Source organism: Lepeophtheirus salmonis, chromosome 10 (assembly GCF_016086655.4).
Source record: "Lepeophtheirus salmonis chromosome 10, UVic_Lsal_1.4, whole genome shotgun sequence".
NCBI lineage: Eukaryota > Metazoa > Arthropoda > Copepoda > Siphonostomatoida > Caligidae > Lepeophtheirus > Lepeophtheirus salmonis.
The window spans coordinates 14,578,671-14,598,567 of NC_052140.2; the positions used below are offsets into that span (position 1 = coordinate 14,578,671).

At 31.1% G+C, this 19,897-nt stretch overlaps 1 protein-coding gene across 6 annotated transcripts in view; it reads right to left on the minus strand.

Annotated features, from left to right (window-relative positions):
• The window catches only part of LOC121125214 (uncharacterized), an 83,812-nt gene that overhangs the window by 8,560 nt on the left and 55,355 nt on the right, over positions 1-19,897 (minus strand). For all 6 annotated transcript variants that reach the window (XR_011782007.1, XM_071891359.1, XM_040720355.2 and 3 more), the window contains one exon: positions 7,351-7,404. Coding sequence is in view for 5 of the 6 variants with exons in the window: in XM_071891359.1 (XP_071747460.1) it covers positions 7,351-7,404 (54 nt within the window). In the remaining variant the exon portion in view is untranslated. The remainder of the gene's footprint in view (positions 1-7,350; positions 7,405-19,897) is intronic.

Here is a 19,897-nt window from a genome sequence, read left to right on the forward strand (position 1 = left end):
TATGTACATATATTCCTCTTTCTTGCAAGTATACATATATATACTTTGCGTCCCAATTAGAAAGCTACCCTCTCCCCCTCGAATAACAATAAATATATACATATATAGCTAGAAGAAACGGAAAGAGGACTCTTGAATGAAATTGATTGATCATCCAGAAATATTATTATTATTGTAACAATTCTATATTATTATAATACTAAATAATATTCTATTTGTGCTCTAATAATGCGTCAAGATTCCTAATAGGGCTTAATTATGATTAACGCAATTATGAATTTGTCAAGACGAAGAAGAAAAACAGGGGCGCTTTTTTCCATATTATGTACACTTGATGGTGTTCCTTTACAGAAAGAAATCTTTTATTAAGAGAGCATCTATGAATATCTGTCAATCTTTGGTATACCTATATATATATATATATGAGTCTTAGGCCCAGTCTATACATATGTATATATAGGTACATATTGGGGAGGGAGGGGCAAATTGTTGTAACTCACTGTGTAAATGAATTTTTTAGTTTCATTTGATTGTCAAAATTGTGAAACAGTATAATCTATGTATAGAATACCAATATTTATATGTAGTTGTGTCCAAGAATCATGGGAAAGCCCATTAATAAATTTTGTTTAAATTTTTTCTGTAGTTTCTACAGGCTCAAAAGATGGGTTTTCAGGCCTTGGTGATCATAAAATAACATTTCAAAAAAATGAATTTTTGACTAACAAACAATTACTACTTCATATAAGACCAAAAATAAAGAGCGTATAATTCTAAAAATATTCTTTTTGTATGTTGGTACGTATTTTTGAACAATTTAAAAAAAACGATTATAGGGGTTTGAAACCAAAAAAATAAAAGAGAGAATGATTTTTTAAATTTGATAGTCTATATTTTTTATATGAAGTAAAATAATTCAGAAGTAATTTTAACTTCTTAATGTCCCGGGCAATGCTGGGTGTACTTAGTCTAGTTCATAATTAAGGAAGTAAGTTTCTAAACTTTATTCTGTAGAGTAAATATTTGAAATACAACGATTTGGCTCTTACCCCCATTATACAAACAAATGTTATACAGTGTGGTCCAAATATATTGGGGAAATCATTTAAGACTCGTTACGAATTAATTTGATGTAGTAAAACCATAATATTTATATTTTTTGAAAGCAACATTAAATGACATCCAATTATTTATTATGAAATCCACCCTTCCTGATAACCCCGGCCACACAGCGCCAGAAGCTTTGGCATCCCTGGGCGATGACGTGCAGATCCAGCTTTAATATTAAATTAGTTCTGTTTTTGACCTTTTAATTAATATTCCCTGGATAAATGGAGTAGCTCAAGGAATAAATTACAATTTACAACAAAACAGCCAACCAGCCCACAAGGCCAAAAAAGTGAACAATGTTTATCCCACAAAATGTCATTTCTTTTAGAGCCCGTATTTTTGACCTAAAAATAGCCTAAACCTGGCCTAATACCTGGGAGAGGGTCGGTAATGAGGCCTGCTGCCAGTTATCTGTAAAATGGCAATGCTGGATCTGCACGGGATGGGTAAGGCCTGATAAAGCTTCTAGTGCTGTGTAGCCGAAGTTATCAAGAGATGATGAATAAGTAATTAAATGTAGCTTTCAAACAATAAAAAAATATGGTTCAACCCCATCTAGTTCGTTTGTTATAAGCCTTTAAAGACTTCATCAATTGATCTGAATCACCGCGTATGCAGTAGGGGAAATAGTGTCTGATTCTTTGCATATTTTGTAAGTTCACTCACTGATCAAGATTTTATATAGGATTGAGGTCATGAGACAGGAAAGGACACTACATGCCCTTAATACGCTTATTTTAAATAGAGGCCCCTGTAAATATAGCTTACAGGAGTGGTTCTCAAATGGGGGTACACGTTCCCCTTGGGGTACTTGGAGGGACTGCAGGGGGTACTTGAGATTTTGAAAGAATTTTTTACAAGTGGTACATAGCATAGGGGTGTCAATGGGGATAGGCTGCAGGGGCTATAGCCCTACTCCCAAATTAAATAATTTTTGATATTTTTACTACAAAATATAATATTTGATTTTTTTTTCACTATAATTAATATTTGTTGATCTAAAATATTTAATATTTGGATTTTTTTTCAAAAAATATCATATTTTGATTTTTTTTTAAATTTAATTTTTGGATTTATTTTCATAATAATTCCAAAAACTGAAACCTTTTTCCAAAATATAATCCTGAGGACACGCCTGTCATTGAAGTTAAAAATACTTTGTGCATGTAAGGGGGTACGTGGATTAAATAAATACTTTACAAGTGGTACATCACTAGAAACAGATTTAGAATCCCTTCCTTAGTGTACCAGTAGAATATTGTTTTATTTATTTATCAATGAAAATTAACAGCAAATTAGGGAACTTTTGTTCGTTTTGAAAAGAACCCATCGGAAGTGAAGATGTGTAGATCAAACATTGCCTACCAGTACTACGTGGAAATGCATGACCAACCTAATATGTAGATCAAGAGAGTCATTCAAAACAATAATCATTTCACCATACAACAGCTACAAATCAATCATCTGCTATCTGATGATTGTAACATCACCAAAAACAATAATATAAACAAGGAAGATTAAAAGTTTTTATTTTATTTTGTATGTTCTTTCTTCTTTTCAAAAAACTTACTCATTCATAATAATAATTATTTTTTTTACGACTAATACTACAACACTCCTAAGGGGTGAATGTCTGAAGAAATAAGGGCTATGAAGAAAAGAGAAAGGATTTCAAGAGAAAGCTTCGCCCTTCCTTGCTTATATATATTTATTTATTGAACACTAATGACAACCCCCTACCCCTTTTTAAGGAATATGTGTTTGTTTGTTGTTTGATTCTATGGTGGTTCTGTATAAATGTAAGCGAGAGATATATATCCAGATCATTAGAGACAGAGAATGAGTGATGTACTTACTTACATGCAGGGTGGAATACAAAATCCGGGGATTCAGATTTCATAATTTGTCTACCGTACATAATCCTATATTTGTGGTGAAGTAAACGTTTCACTTAGAAGCCAAAAACACTACCATGGAGTGAACGACAGAAGACTTCAAGCATATCACATTAACAGAGGCAGAATGCAGATGTTTTGTTGTGATGATTTCTGTGAACAACAATCTGTAAATTAGCAATTGCAACGTCTCAAACTGACGCCCTCAACAATAATACAGTAGCCAATTGTCATTAATATAAAAAATATTAATTAGCCCAAATAGAAAATGATTAATCACAACTGAGAGCTAAAGACAAGGATCATATTTTATTTATTTATGTTCCTTTAATTCGTCAGATGGAGTGGCACTGATTAAGTATACGAATACATTCACAATTACTCCTTTGAAGTCCCTACACATTAAACATATGGACTTCTCTACCTAGACGCAAACCTACCTTGATTATAGAGAATAATGTCTCTGGAGCGCATTCTCCATTGAGCTAGGTCCTCCCATGACATTTTAATTTCATCTAAGAACCTATGTGATAATTCGGGTGACTGGTGACCATATTTAATTTATTAACTCGTCAAGAGAGGGTCTAAGTAGTGATGACATTCGTGTGCATATTTTAGCTTGCTGTGTTTTTTTAGAGTAGGCCAACCAAAAGAGTGAACTTTCTTTCTCTAATCGGTTGTCATCTTTATTTAACTCCTAAAAAGGGAACTTCCTTTTCTACTACATTCAATGATATTTGTGTGGTGCTCTTATAAGACGGAGAGTAACCTCCATAAATTGTTGCAGAGTTATAATTGTAAGTCCTGCTTGGTCGACATCGGAGACATTCCATCCAATGTCCATGTTTATTTCTTCCCCCCCCCCCTTTGTCAAAACTACTTCTAGCTGATCTAATGAAACGTTATGACAACTAACTTGCTCTCCTCCAAAACATTCTTCCAATTTTCAGGATTAACACAGTGATTTTTGATTTCTGTTATTTTAGCACACCCAAAATGTTATCGATTAGCATCACTGACTATCAATTTTTTCCAATCCCTCATTGCTTTTTCTTTTATAGTCAACAGTTTATATAAGTTTTATAAAATTACAATTAAAAGCTGGCAAATAAATAAGGTTGGAGGATAAAGTCGTTATAGATACTTTTTTTTTTTTGTTTATTACTTCACCAAGATAGGGTCTGTCATACCTTGATAGCAGATTACTTATTCTTCTTTTTTTTCAATGCAATATCATAAATAAATTTTAAGAGTGCCCCTTAAAAACATGTTGGTTTATGAAATTATGTTGTAGCTATGTAATAATGCTGGCAGGGGATTTCAGGGACACGCTATTAACAGTTTTTTATCTTATTAAATTCCTGCGTGGGAACTGCATATTGCCCCTTAGTGTGGTGAAACACTTGAAACAGGCGGCAATTAAACCAGGGTTTACGGTATATATATATTTAAAGGATGGGGCTGGATATCTGGAAAATTTAAGGAAAATGTATTGGTTCAACTATTTTCCAAAAATTATTGAGCCATTTGCAAATCTTTTTATAATACATGATAGGATCAATAGTTATTATATCACTCCGAACCAGTTCCAGCTTCAAGCACAGCCTCCAGCCTGGCACAGGCCATAATTAGGAGCTCCTTTTCCATTTTTGCCCCTGCCTCAATAATGGAAGCCTACAGCAAGTCAAAGGTGTTATGTGAACGTTTATTGGAGTCTCTCTCACCAAGTCAAAGATGTCCAAGGGGTTCAGATATTGTGAGCTAGGAGGCCAATGTTTATTCAGTTTAATCGTGTTTTCCATTAATGTATCATCAGTTATTAGCCCAAAACGATCATGAGTCTTCCTTTCAGGTCTTACCAGCCCATCAGACTCCTTGAAAGCCTTTACCCACATTGCAAACAGTTGATTTTGGAGGCTTTGTATTTACAATTATCTCCTTGGGTCTACACCCACCACAGAGGCACACAATAACGGCTGCAAGTTTTTTGTATTGGAAGGACATCTCAAGGATTATGCATTATTTGTTTTATAGTTTTGTATCTAAATCTGATGACCTCTCACTTTCCTTAACATAGATCTCAGGGCTGCTTAGATATTTGAGTCGAAATTTGTTCCGGATTTAAAATACCTACCCAGTATATAATATATATATATGATAAAAGTCCTTATTTTAGAGGTTAAAATGAAGAACAATGTAAACGGATATATTAAATGCATAATTTCGTGAGTTACTCATGAACATACAAAGTTATAATAATCATATAATATCAAATATAAAAGTCACTCAGATGAGATCATTAATCAATTTCTTTCTTTCAGAGTGTTATTATTATTGTTCATATATATGTAAGAGTCACACACCGTGCTTTAATGTTATATGTACATAATTGCTACTATATATGTGGTGCGTCAATATAAAAACAATATTGAACAAAAAAAAGAAACCTTAATTTATTTGTAAACTTTATATATATAACTAGGAAGTACGACTATTTTAAATTTTATGTTGAATGATTTTATTAATGTTCTATATAACTCAGGAATTTAGTAAAACTTATCAAAAGACAATATTTGTAATTACTCCATCCCTTTGACCATTATAAGTAGAAATATGTTTCTCCATCAACCATTATAAGACTAACTCACTAATACTGTTCTCTCCTTCTTTTTTTTTAATTTTCATTCAATATACGTTCTCCCTTTTTCCATTTGTACAACCATTTTTATTTATTTTTTTAGTGCATTTTCAAATCGACAAATTATGCCTTAAATTAAACTTTAAGACACGAGGAATGAAGAGAAATCAATTCCTTTGCGAAAAAACAAACTAACCCTCCAGATCCCATGAATCTTTGTCTGATTATAATTAAACATAGCCGTAGATAGGTAATTCACAATTCTGAACAACTTCTATTTTATGTTTAAAGTCTATATCTGTCTCTGTTTTTGAAATAATACCCTACTCTATGCGATTTTATGAGGAGCATACAAATAATCATAAAATATTGTATTACTCATAGTGCAGAATAGTTTAAAAATGTTTGAGTCAATTATAGGTTTTATATTATAAAATATGGTTCGCAATCATTGGATGTTAGCTACAGTTAAGACTCTTTATTTGATTTAACAAAATTATATGGGTCCATGGGCTTCAAATATAATATATGAATTACTTATTCTTGATTTGTGACAATCAATTTTGACTACTTCAAGTGCAATCTGTTACCATTACAAAGAGATACAAATGAATAATAATTTGTTCATAGAAACTGTGAATAATTTGTCAAAGAATACAAATATTTGTTTTCCTTCATTTTGGGAAAAATAAATCTAGCCTAGATTGTACAAGTTGAAACTTGTATAAGAAATTTGTTCAAGTGGCAATTCTTTTATTTTAAAATACCTTATTTAATTAGAACATGATTGGATCATTCCAATAGCCAACTGTACTTTAATACTATCATTTATTTCTGGAACATTGTTCTATGTGAATATGTATAACTGATACTACTGAGGGTATTAGAACTTGATAATGTAATACTGAACACTTTTATTTGAGTAATTTTTATTAGTATAGTAAAAAAAAACATCATTAAAATACTGATCGTGGAAGGGAAATTCAACTATTGCAATATTATTATCCAAAGAACTGTTCAGCATTCATTTTATTTTTTTGGTTGTATCATACTAATGATAAGTATTATTTTTTTACAAAGACCCTAACAACTTGAAGATGATTGCACATACTAAAGATTAGTTGTATACAGGGTGATTCAAAACAACAAATAAATTTGTAAAATACTTTGGAAAGGGCTATTTGAAGGCTTTATATGAAGGACAAGCACAATATAAATAACATTAGTCAACAAAATATCAGACTTTTGTCTCCTTTGGATTGAGTTGTAAATGTATTTGATTGATTGTTACCTCAAAAATAATGAAAATGAACTTAACAGTCCGAACTTTTTGCTTTTTGGGCCTATAAAGGTTTTTTTTTTTTATTAAATGGATTAGTGCTTCTTTGTTTGTATTGTTTTTGCATTAGAATGATAATATAATCCAATTGTAAAAATGTTTTTATGGGTATAATCCATTATTCCAAAAAAATGCCTAAAAGTCTGAAATTTATTTAAAATGTAGTTCTTTGAATACCTTTGAGCCTTCCTTTAGCCCTGAACTCTACCCCTTGGACTTTGCAGCCCTCATGATCAAATTTTATACCCAAAATTATTAGCAATATATTTTTAAAATGAGAACTCCATATATATAATTACACATAAAAGCTTTCTAATCTTATCAATCCAGAATGCCCGTAAATATATAAATGTATATAATAAACTTACGTGGATGGCCTGAATTAAGTTCCTGTATAGCCTTTGAAGTCGTCTCCAAATCCACTGCAATAAAAAGAATAGTATTTATCAGTGAGGTTATGAATGATATTAACGAGTGTCTTTTGACATTATATATATCATGTATTTACAATGTATGAACATAATATATTCATCATTACTCTCTACAACCCCCCACAGCAGCAGCACAGTGCCCCTCTTTCCCCTTTATAGGAAAGAGAGAGAGGGGGTTGATTTCAACAAGTGGAATCATATCTGAATACATTAGATTTTTTTTATCTTTTTACTATTCAGTACATGGTTGTAGTTTTTTATTATTTTTTCCCTAACTTTTATTGTTATTATTCATATTAGATTATTATTGTGAGTTAGCATAAAGTAAGTCAGTCTGAATACTGATTTTATAGTTATTACTCCATTCTTTTCTCTCCCTCTCCTCTCCTGCTTCTCACTCACTCACTCACTCAAAGAAGAGGGTTGAAAGGAGAGGAGAGGGGGTCAGTTTAGGGTAAGGTGGAGGGGATGAATATAAAAGAAAATTGACCTCTATATGTCACCATGGATTATGAGAATAGTAGAAAATCTTGCTAACGTTACTACAAACCCCTATAATCATCTTCTAGGTTTGGCAAACTATGAATTTTGTTTGGCAAATCAGACTTATGTGCATAAACCCTTTGTTAGTCAATTGGGATTATTCATCAAAATTGAAAAATTTGTAAGAAATAACTAGCAATTTGTAGAAATTTTTATCAAAATTGAAATTATAACATATAGACTATCATTCTAACAGATGATATAATTTTGAGCTCCAAAACATATATGATTAAAATTAGCTGTTTAACTAATGATTTTTGTAGGAATGTCTTAAACTCTTTTCAGTATTTGAGTATTTTCATTGTTTTTATGTGTAAAAAATGAATTAAATCCATTTTGTAGTTTTTAAAAAGCACTCAAATTTTAATAGTCTAACATTGAGGTTCTGCTGACTATGTATAGTGTAATAGAATGAGGTTTATTTATGGGGTAACTGTACTAAAAGGAGGCTGTTCACTAATGGAGGGTTACCAGAAATTTAATTGATTGGTTAATTTATTAATAAGACTTTCTCTCTTCATCCTCAAAAATTCATATTTTGATAGAGCTTTTCAGAATTTTAGCGTACGCCCATGAGCCCTATTAAATAAGTTAAGGTTCATTATTCAGATAACTTTAAAAAATGGTCCCTAGAGTTTTTAAAAGATAAATATTAATTAAACATTTATAAATTGTAAAATATCTTAAGCAGTGTTCCAGGGCACGAAATATTGTTAAATCTGTCAACTATGACTAGGAAAAACGGATATGTCAACGAATGTTTTTTGGATGACGATTACAGAGACAAAAGAAAGCCCTTTTTTTAATATTTTGCCTGACTAAACAAACATATACTTTACTTTCTCGATGAGCAAAAGGCAAAATTTTATTTGACAGAGAGGGGAAGAAATGAAGTTGCACTAAATGTCACTAAACAACACGGAATAAACATTATTCTAGGCAAAAATGTAGATCTGCACTCAAGGTTTCAAGTTGTCCAGTCTCAGTAAATTTGATATTATTGCAAAGATTCTACCATTTACAAAAATGAAAAAAAAAAAAAAAAATGAAAAGAATATATAAACGATTTTTGTAAATTTCAGAATATTTTGTGTCAAAATATATTAATTTGATAAAATATGAACTAATTCTAAATTTTTTTACGGTCAAAGGTTTCATTAAGATCTGTCAGGTAATACACCAAAAGAAAAAAACCCATAGCTTGCAAAATGTTAAGTATCACTGTTATGAATACACTCTAATTTGCAGGTTTTATCCCATGAGACTCACTTAACAACACATTTATATATAAATTGAAGATATCTCTAACAAAAACATTAATGTATAAATACTACAAAAAGTGGCCTAAATGTGCTGATTTGTCATACAAAATATTGCAATTTGCAGATTTTATCCCTTGAACCTCTCTTAAAAAAACATTCAATAAGAAATTGAAGATTTTTGTGATGAAAAAAAAGCAGTCACGTTTATAGATTAGTAGAGAGTACCTTAGGTTTGCCCAGAAGCTATACAAAATACACATATTTTCATTTTTTATACCATAAACATCTCTTAACAAAGAATAGATCCATAACTTGAAAATTTCTTTACATAGATTATGAAAATATTGCCTCGATATTTCCGTGGGGTATACAAAATACTCCAGTTTTGGTCATGGTTATCCCATGACCTCTCTTAGCAAAATATTCATACAAAGATTTATCGAAGAGAAGTAAAGTATAAAAATTAAGAAAACATGTTCTAAATATGCCACTGGGCTATACAAAATACTACAGTTCTACAGATTTTATTCTATGAACCTCCTTCAACAAAACATCCATGAGTAAAGTTAAGATTTTTTTTAAAAAAACCATTCATGTATCCATTGGCCATATAAAAAACTTTAATTTGAAAATTTCATCCTCCCTTTGAACCTCACTTAACAAAACACTCATACGTAAATAGGATAATTCTTTCACAAAAAAAAAGCAGTAGTGTATAAAGATTAGTGCCCTAAAAATTGGAGAAAGGGTTGCAGGAATAAACTACATTAGTATATATTATAATAAATAAATAAACATAAAATTGCCGCATTGCAATCCAAAGAGATATTAGTGTGTGTTATTTGACGTTGCTACTAGTGGCTAGGTAAGGCATAAAAACTACTACCGACATATATACATAAAATGTAATATCCTTTTGTATGAAGGCATCTGTTTATGTGTTTGTATGTATGTATGTATAAACGTGAATTAAAGCACCTTGGGGAGACATCATCCCCCCCCCACTCTCTCTCTCTTTTTCCTTCTCACTCTGTTTTATATACACACTCTGCTTCTCTTTTGGTCAAGGAATATTATACTACTAAAAAATAAAAAGCTAAAAAAAATAGGGGAAAAAGTGTGAAGAGATGGTTTATTATTAATATTATTACTTGGTTGTGGAGTGTGGTTTCCCTCAAATGCCTGCCTTTATTCTTGTGTAAGAAAAAAAAATGAACCTTTTCATAACATATGTATTTAGCAGTACTAAGAAAACTTCCCTGTGGAAAATTGCTCGGGAGAAAATTGCCTCTAACTTCATAATGAATAATAACACTCACTGAACTAACATAGCCTATAAGATTTTAAATTTTTTTAGCGAATGTGAGACATGCACCTTGTTGATACGGCCAATGATACTTGGTTTTTAACACTACCAGGACTTGCAAGCCCAATCCTAGGGCTTGAAACTATTTTTTGGTATTTGTGGTGTTCTTTGGATGTATGTGATGCTACCCCCAGGACCCCAGCCAACCCAAGGGCTTTGAACTAGTTTGGGGTGTTTGATGAGTTCCTTGGATGTATTGGACACTGACCAATTCAAGAAGGAGAGTATTCATGCATATTTTAAGAGACCCTAAATATTTATCCCCCATCTCGTATATTATAATAATATTACTCACACTTGACGGTACTCCATTGGGGGATTGAACGAACAAATATGACTAGATATTTCTTATAAATAATATTACAAGAATTTCTAATTTGTTATTATTCATCATGAAGTTGGAACAAAATGCGGGCAATTTTTGTCCATAACAATTTTCTCATAGGCAATCTTCTGCACATGTTATTTACCTATACAGAGTATGGAGTTGAGATCCCAAATGTTAAAGGATAATGTACAGATTGTACAAGATATCTATGCCGCCACTTTGGCAATCTATCCTGGGCAAACGCAGAAACTTAGGTGTCTATTATTTTGTTTTGATGTATAGCTTGTTTTATCTTGCACTAGATACAAAAAATATGGAATCAATTGACGAATTCGTTGTCCCAAATACGAATAGTGAAAAACATAACAAATTCTCGAACTCTGAGACTCAATGAGACTTTCCTTTGCCCAAAAATATAGGTCTTAAAAATTTGTGTTTTCCGTAATAAATCCCCTGATAGTTACCCGATTTGGACAAACTGCACCAACTAAAAACTAAATTTGACACCAAAACGGTTAACATTGGTTTAAGCTCGCTAGAATAATTATCTGGGGAGTTATTTGTGTCTTTGAGCGTGCGTAGGCACGGGGGGACACAATAATTGCCATATGGTGTTTGTATTCAGAGGACATTGTAAGCTGAATCTGATGAGTACACTTTGACAAACATAGATCTCAGGGTTACCAATATACTGAGGTATAAAATTGTTTCGAATTTAACATCTCCCTCCTGTATATAAGCTTTGCCACAAAATTACATTCAATTGTTGATCTCTAACTTTCCGAGAGAAAGGCTTTGAGGTATGAGTGCCCAAGATTTATGTTTTTTTTTTAAAGAAAATTAAAGTTATATTCCAATTTCTTTATTTTGGATTTAGTGGTACCATATAGATGGATTCAAATCGGTGGGGAGCAAAGCTATAAACCAATCTGAGAAACAAACACAACATGCTCAATATTTGGCCCGTACATCAACCTTTCTCTTTCTATCCCGAAATTGGTGATAACGACTGCGGAAAGTTGAAATTCAATCATCCCAACCTTGTAATAATAAGGAAATAACCTCTCTAACTTTTGCAATACTAGCTTTGACACAAAAATATATTATCAGAGAAAGTGGAGAAGGATCTCACTATAGCCATAATCCCCCCGTCTCCCCACAAAAAAAGGTAATAAATTCGACTTACGGAAGAAATTTCTAAATATTTTTTTTTTTCCAAGTTTTTTAAGGCTCATTTGGTAAAAAACAAAAATTAGTTCCCTCCGAAAATAAAATCATGTATTCACCTCTGAATAATGATAATCACCCCACAAACAATCGTGTATGGCAAAAAAAAAATTGCATTTCGCTTATACCTCAATGTATCAGCTTGGCGAAAATGTTAGAAAGGGCAGTTTTTCAATTTAGGGCAGTGTATTAATTAGTTTACTATTTCCCATCATCTGAATGAAAAAATAATTATTAAAAACATAAAACTAGGTTTTTTTTTGTTTCCTAAGATGGTCGATATCATCAGTGCTGACGTCACATCTCTCTATGAATCAGAGTAATATATATTATTGTCGAGTAACTTTGTACTTTTCTTATCAAGAATAACAACAACAAAAAGTGACTCAGGTGTGTTACAAACAAACAAGCAAACAGACGACCAACAAGAATATAAAAAAATAAATAAAGTATATAATGATGATAAGATATATTTTTTTCCCTCCATTTTTTTCTTTGTGTGCTTCTATATGTATGTACTTTAATGTACAAAAAATATATGTGTACATAGAATTGTGAGAAATATGACGTGTTGTTGCGCTAAAAATAATAAACTTTAAAAATGACATGGTAACCCTGACAAGCTAAATAATGCTTGGAGTGAGAGGAGCTTAAAGGTGTTTTTTATTACTTGATACATAGGTCGTTATATTGGTGGTGTTGAAGGACGTTGGAAAGACCGCAAATGGGAGAGCCTTTGTGAGGATCAAATGTACATTTACAAATCATTAATTGTCAAATTTTGTGGTCCATGGATTTGTAAGAAATTAGGATCCTCAGTATGTAAAAACCCCTTAAATTATATGGCTAACCCGGACGATTTAAGGGATTTTGTAAAATGAACAGCTTAGACGTAATTAGGGTTTTTAAGTTTTTTTTTTTAGGTAAGCGACGTGTAGCTATTAGAGGATTAAAACACACACCAGCCTGAGTACCTATCAAACAAGGACATATGGAATAATGACTCTTCTTTTTATCCTCAGTTATTCTCTGAGTCCAATTGACATTTACACTTATAACGCTCTGGAAAATCCTCAATGATACTCACTGTCCTTAATGATAATATCTTTCTATAAAACAAAACAAAACAAAAAACACTTTTTAGGTTGTGCTTATTTTGGGTCATATCTGAAACCATGATTATGAAAAAAAATTAGACTAATGTTTGATCCTTGAAGCGTTCCAAACGGGAGATCACATGATGCATGACCATATGTTACCAATCTTTGAGGTACGATTGAATATATTTTTAGCTCCTTGACTAAATCCATATCTTCTCTAAAAGGATATATGTATCCAGACAATCGAATACGGTTGAAAATATCGTTCCAAATCGGTCTAGAAAAAATAAGATTGATTTCATAAATCTACTTTGCCTACTAATACCAACTGTTGGGAAGGTTTCATAGGGACAATGAGACAAAATTCTACTTTGCCTGTTGCTCCACCAAAAATCGACCTAATATGTATACGTTTGGGCAACAAAACGTGGAAACGTGTTCATTTTCTCAATATTACAGGAAGGATGAGTGATTATTTTTTATATTCTGGTTCCGCCATCCTTTAAACATTTCTTCATCATGAGTACGTACTAAACCAAAAGGCAGCGCATCTTAGATCTCATAGATGCTGAAATTAAGGTTTTGAGGATTATGGTCATTCTGAAGTGCTCCAGAGTTCCTGTCCAGCTTGGAGAAGAATCCATCTTCAAGAAAGCAGGAAGTGGAGGCTACATCTTAAAGAGGTACCTGGAGTTCCTGTCCATCTTGGAGAAAAATATTAAGGAGGCCCCCGCCAAATGAATGAATTGTCTTACCAACGGCTACTTGGGATTGTCGTTAAACATAATGATCCCACGCCACCTTTTTGTTGAATCATTTCTAAAGCAACCTCTGGAGTACACGTTTTGCTGCCCAACCTTGTGAGACCGAACTAAAATACTTCAATCTCGGACTGAGTCTCAACACTATGCTGTATGCATATAAATGTCCATTGAAAAGGAACGATCTCCCAAAAGTTTAATGTAACATATATAGAAATAACAACCGTCAATATTTATTTGGTGTTTTTTATTTATATTTATTTATTTTAAATTTATGGAGTTGTACATCCTAATATATATATATATATACAAGAGATATCTTGAGGGAATATCTGGTGGTATTTAAGTACTGAAGAATAAGGCTATATTACTATGTACATATAGAGTATTCATGCTTCACTTGTTATTTATAAATATATATATATATATATTTTAACTTTGTACTATTATTATTAAATAAATTCGGTTAAACCCCCGTATTTAATCATATAATGGATATATCTTCAAATAACATATATATGGTTATAATGCCTTTTTTAACTTATATTGTGCTGTATACATATGTATCAAACATACATATTACAAAAATGTATGTTTAATATTTTACTATTTGTTAGATGAGGAAGATATGTGTATACATATATAATTTTTGGTAGGAAATGTGAATATGGTTTTTTTTTTCAAAATAAAGAAAAAACAAAAAAACGAAAGCCTATTTTTTTTGTATTTATATTTTGAGGATTATTATATACATAATTTGATATATTAGGAAGTGGGATATTTTACATATACAGGGTATACAAGCAATCTAAGTTGCAACACTGGGGCGTGCTCTCTTGTAAAAACACGGAGGATAAGCAGCGGATATTTTTTTTGTTAGATAGTTTGTTCAAACTTGTAATAGTTGGGGGAAAATGGAATCCATTGAATAACTCTTTGTCCTAAATATTTTAATAAGGGACGGAGCCCTCCGTTGAATTTGTACGTGGACCAACAATATAACAATTTATTAAACTGTGGGACTCAATGATACGTTTGTTCGCAAGAACAGGAGGGAATGTGAGTCATCTTAAGATGATATTGAGGAACCAGCAAACGAAAAGAGTCTCAAATGGCTCCAAGACAATTTTTGACAACTTCTGTTTCTGGTTTCCAAACTTTTTGATATGTTGTTTTAGCTTAAAAAAGTGTCTCAGATCATAATAGCTTTTTTAACTATGTCTTGGCCTTCAGTTCCCCCGAGTACTTTTACAACGTTTGTGTCAGCTTAAGACTCCAAATTGAGAATGAGGTGTCTGCAAATATACTAAGTATAATGGATAAAACCTTTTATTTTTGTTAAATTTTGAAACAAAGTAATTTTTTTATGTATCAACTATAAACTTGTTTTAAGCCATCTCAAATTTGTCATAAATTATTTTTGATTTTAATGTCCATCCAGTATATTTTTTTATGTAAGGATGGACATTTTGTGGAGGACGTTGAGAAAGCAGGAGTGAGACTCATAGTACCACAAAGATAAAAAACATTGTTAACATCAGCTATCTATTATATGATTTTGAAGGAAGATAATGTATTGTTGTTTTAGAGAGGAGATTTTAGATCATTCAAATTATCACTAGTCAAGGGAAATTAGAGTAAAATTATATTTAAACATATGGTATATATATTTTTTTTAAATTACACCAAAGAAAGGCGATAAATTATAATTCCCAATAAGACAATCTTTTAAAGAATGAAGAAAAATGAAAAAGAACAATGGCACAAACCCTGCGTCCTTTTCTAATATATACTCTGTTATTTTTCTCTACATTTTGTACATCTTGAAATATATGTTACTTAAATGCATGTGGACTTGTCTATCTATAAGTTTTTTTAGAGCACATATATGTGGATATAAATTATTCACCCTTCGTATTATAGTAGTTATTCATGAAAAATCCCAAGAGAGAAATGAGTGTCTTAGATCTTCGTTTTTAAAAGAAAATACATAAGAAAAGAAAAATGAACTGTGAATGAGGGAAGGAATATTTTGAAGGGGGACACTAGATTTCTATGTGCATATATTTAGGTGACAAAGAGCCAATTCTTTTAGAGGGGTCCGGGTCTAGTGTCATATTTTATAATTTGTAATAATATCGTTACAATTCAGTCGCATCGGAAAGAGAGCTTTTATGTGAGTTACGAGCAACAGAAGAATACAATCTCAAGGAAAATCGAATAGAAGGAAAATAATTTACCTAAAAATGAAGCAATTTACTTTTATTTCATCAATGATAGCCTTTGTGGTCCAATTTATGGTACAAGTTGAGATTCTCAAGAATTATATCTATTGTTTCAATCTTTTATTTGATTGAAGAAACTTACATTAGCCCCGATATGGTCTTTTTAATAAAATGTATCAATTAATAATTGTTTTATTGTGACAATAAACTTTCGCTAATTTAAATGCAATTTACGTTGCTATAGCCTAAAGCCATTATATGAAGTATTTAAGTTCATTTTGCCCCAAGGAAATCTTTCAAATATCATTGATCCATTTCTTATTTTTGATTGTGACGATAAACTATGGAAACCTTAAAAAGTGGTAACTTCTAATGGTTAGTCAGAATAATTTGGAAATAAAAATTGCAGATAACTCGTCCAAGAATACAAATTTAATCAACACTCAGTTTTGAGGAATATCATTCTAGGTCGCGTTTGTAATGACCATCTACATTTGTTCGTAATTGCTAATAAAGAATACTATCGTTTAGAGCATTTATTTGATTTTGGAAATTAATTTGACGCTAATATGACCATTTAAATAAAATATATTCATTGTGTAGATGAACTTTTGCTGTGCTTTCAAGGAGTTAATCAGATTAATTTGTTGATGGAAATTAATGATCATGAGTCAAAGAAAAAAAGAGGAGTCCAGTTTCAAAATTGAAGAAAAATCCTTTTCCTTGTTTGAGAAGGTACATCTGTTCATTTGTTATTCCTCAAAGATTACATATGTAATCTAGCCTCAATTTTTAGAATAATCCTTGAAGCTAGTTTTTGTGTTGACGCTTCACATTCGTTCGTTTCTGCTATCAAAGATCATGCACATATATTTCAAGTAGGTATATGATTAGTGACTATTTTCAAAAATTACAGACTCTGTTGTTCCTCATGCAAAAGGAATTGTCAAGAGACTTATGTAATAAATCATTTGTGTATTTTGTATGTGGGGAGTATTTTACTCTCCTCTATGTAAAAAAAAAAAAAAAGCAAAACGATATGGATTGTAATCGATGGTTCAATTATTGATTAAATAAAAAACATTTCTTGGGTGGTGTCTAGAGTACTTTCACTTTTCTGGTGTTTTTTTTCTTTTTATCAAACAAATAACAAGAAACAATACCTACATAAATAATTATGAATAATAATTGATAAGTATTTTTTCAATTTATATATGTGGTCCATCAACATGAAAACAATCCTTTACAAAAAAAAACTGCAAATGTATTTTTTTACTTGATATATATGTACATACGTTTAAAGTCAATTATAGTCATACTATTCAAATTTCATGGAGGATTTATGATATCTAAGGATATTAACTATAGTTTAATATTTTTATTTACACTATGTGCCTTAGATTGTCCCCGATATGGCCTTTAACATATAGTGTATCAATTTATCATTTTGTATTGTTACAACCAATTGACTACTTCAAAGACCTTTTGTCTGGTGTCATGATGATGGAATTTTGTAGAGAAAAGTGAAAGTTTTATTATCCTCGACGCTCTACAAAAATGTCCCATCATGACTAGTTATGGAGTGTTTTCCCGTGACGTCACAATGAAAAGAATGAGCTACTAAGATGGAGGATTTATAGTTATAAAGTTTATCTTCTAAGTAGCGCGGTCTGTTCATTTAGGATGTCAGTGAAAACACTTTATTGCTATATTATTTTACCAATACCAATTTTATTCACTGTTTTCTTATCTAGAACCAAAATCTTATTATATGTATACTAGCCCATCATTGCTCGGAGTTATTGAGCATTGACAAAAAGATACAAAAACTTTGCTTTAATATTATAAATATGTAGGAACTCCTTTTTTTCTTTTTTAATATGACGAGCTGAGATTAACAGGAGCATGCTTGGTGCTGTAGACACGTCGTTCTAATAAATTAAGGCCAAGCTCAAAAATAAGTTATCAACGGACGAACAAATAAACTTTCCTCTATCAATATAATGTGCAGACCATGCCTTAAAGGCATTTCTTTTCCTATTTATACATAAAGTGTATAACAAAAAATCCATTTTTTAATAATAAAAAAATATGTTATAATCAATATCCCTCCATGAATAAAAAAAAAGTCTATGCATTTTTGTTTGATTTGATGAGTGGACAGCGGAGATATACACACCTACAGTCATACAAAAAGATTAGTTAGGTGAATAATAAAAATAGAGTGGCTTTCACATTTGCAATTGAGAGGGATGGATTTTGTTGTTGTTTTCAATTATGCAGTATGTGCACAAATATTTATTCTACCTTTCGCTTATTCTATCAACGTACAGCTCAAAATAATATTTTTATTATTGTTTCCATTCAATTTCCCATTGGTTTCCTTTAAAAAAAAAAGGGTAACCTTGTGCTTTATGAGTCTGGGTAAACTCGAATTTTAAAATATCTACCTGATATAGAACATGGTCAGAAGTTTAATTTAAAATTTTAAATATCCTCGTGATGTATTTATGTCAACTATCATTTTTAATACTGTGGCAAGCTATTTAACTTTGTGGTGATAGCAATGGTCAGTCTCTGCAAATACTGAATAAGTGTTTTCTTCACAATTTGATGGGAGTTACAGGAAAAGCAATTCCTCATATTCTTCTTCTGTGAAATTTAATAAAAAAACGAATAAAAATTCAAAGGGAACATCCATTTAAACCAAAAAATAACAAAGTATTAATATTATTAATTTTTATATTATGGCGAAATATCCTTGCTAAATAGTTTAAGGCAAAACGGTTAAATGCAAATTTTAAGGTGAAAGTACCTAGTGAGGATCCGACCTATGTAAATGGAATCAATTTAGTGCAGCGAGATGTTGATTTCCTCTTTGTAGTTGTGGACACTTTGATTAGTTAAGTCATAATTAATCAATTTTAAACTATGAATAATTTACAATTACACTTAAATGAAGAATACTTTAAAAGTTGGAAAGAATTAGCTAGCTACCAAGTGAAATTGAGCCATTTATTCGTTCTCTTTTCTAGAGGCAGAAAGGTTGAAGGATACAATAAAGGTCCTTGACATTAAACATATGTTACCGACGATACATATATTTGATGCTTTCAAAGAGAATCATCATTTGACAACGGAAAAACCCTTTTACAAATTCCTATTCTTATTAAGAATTCAAAAAGGGGAAAGTTAGTCTCTTTTATATACAGATTGATTATTATTTTTGCAAATTGGTATCATGATACACATTTTTTTTTTTTTTTTTGGAGGGTGGGGGAGGGTACATCTTTAATGGTCTAATATTGAGATTAAGTTATAAAATATTAATTTATTTCCAGACACCAAATGACACCCATCAAAAAAGTCAGTACAATTTTTAAACAGTTTTGAACTTCCAGACCCAACTGCAATTGTATTTATATACATACAAGACTCCCTTTTTTCTCAACAACAGACACCGTGAAGGAGATCTCAAAAAAAATAAAAAAATCATGTTAACAATTTGACAAAATGTCTTCTTTATATTTACTACCTTTTTATTTTCATTTCCGGAAGAGGAAGTAGATTCATTAAATTCCTTTTAAAATAATAAATGTTTATTCTATTTCAATATTGACATTCCTTCTCTAGGTACATACTTATTGTAAGATAAATATAATAAGTTATGGA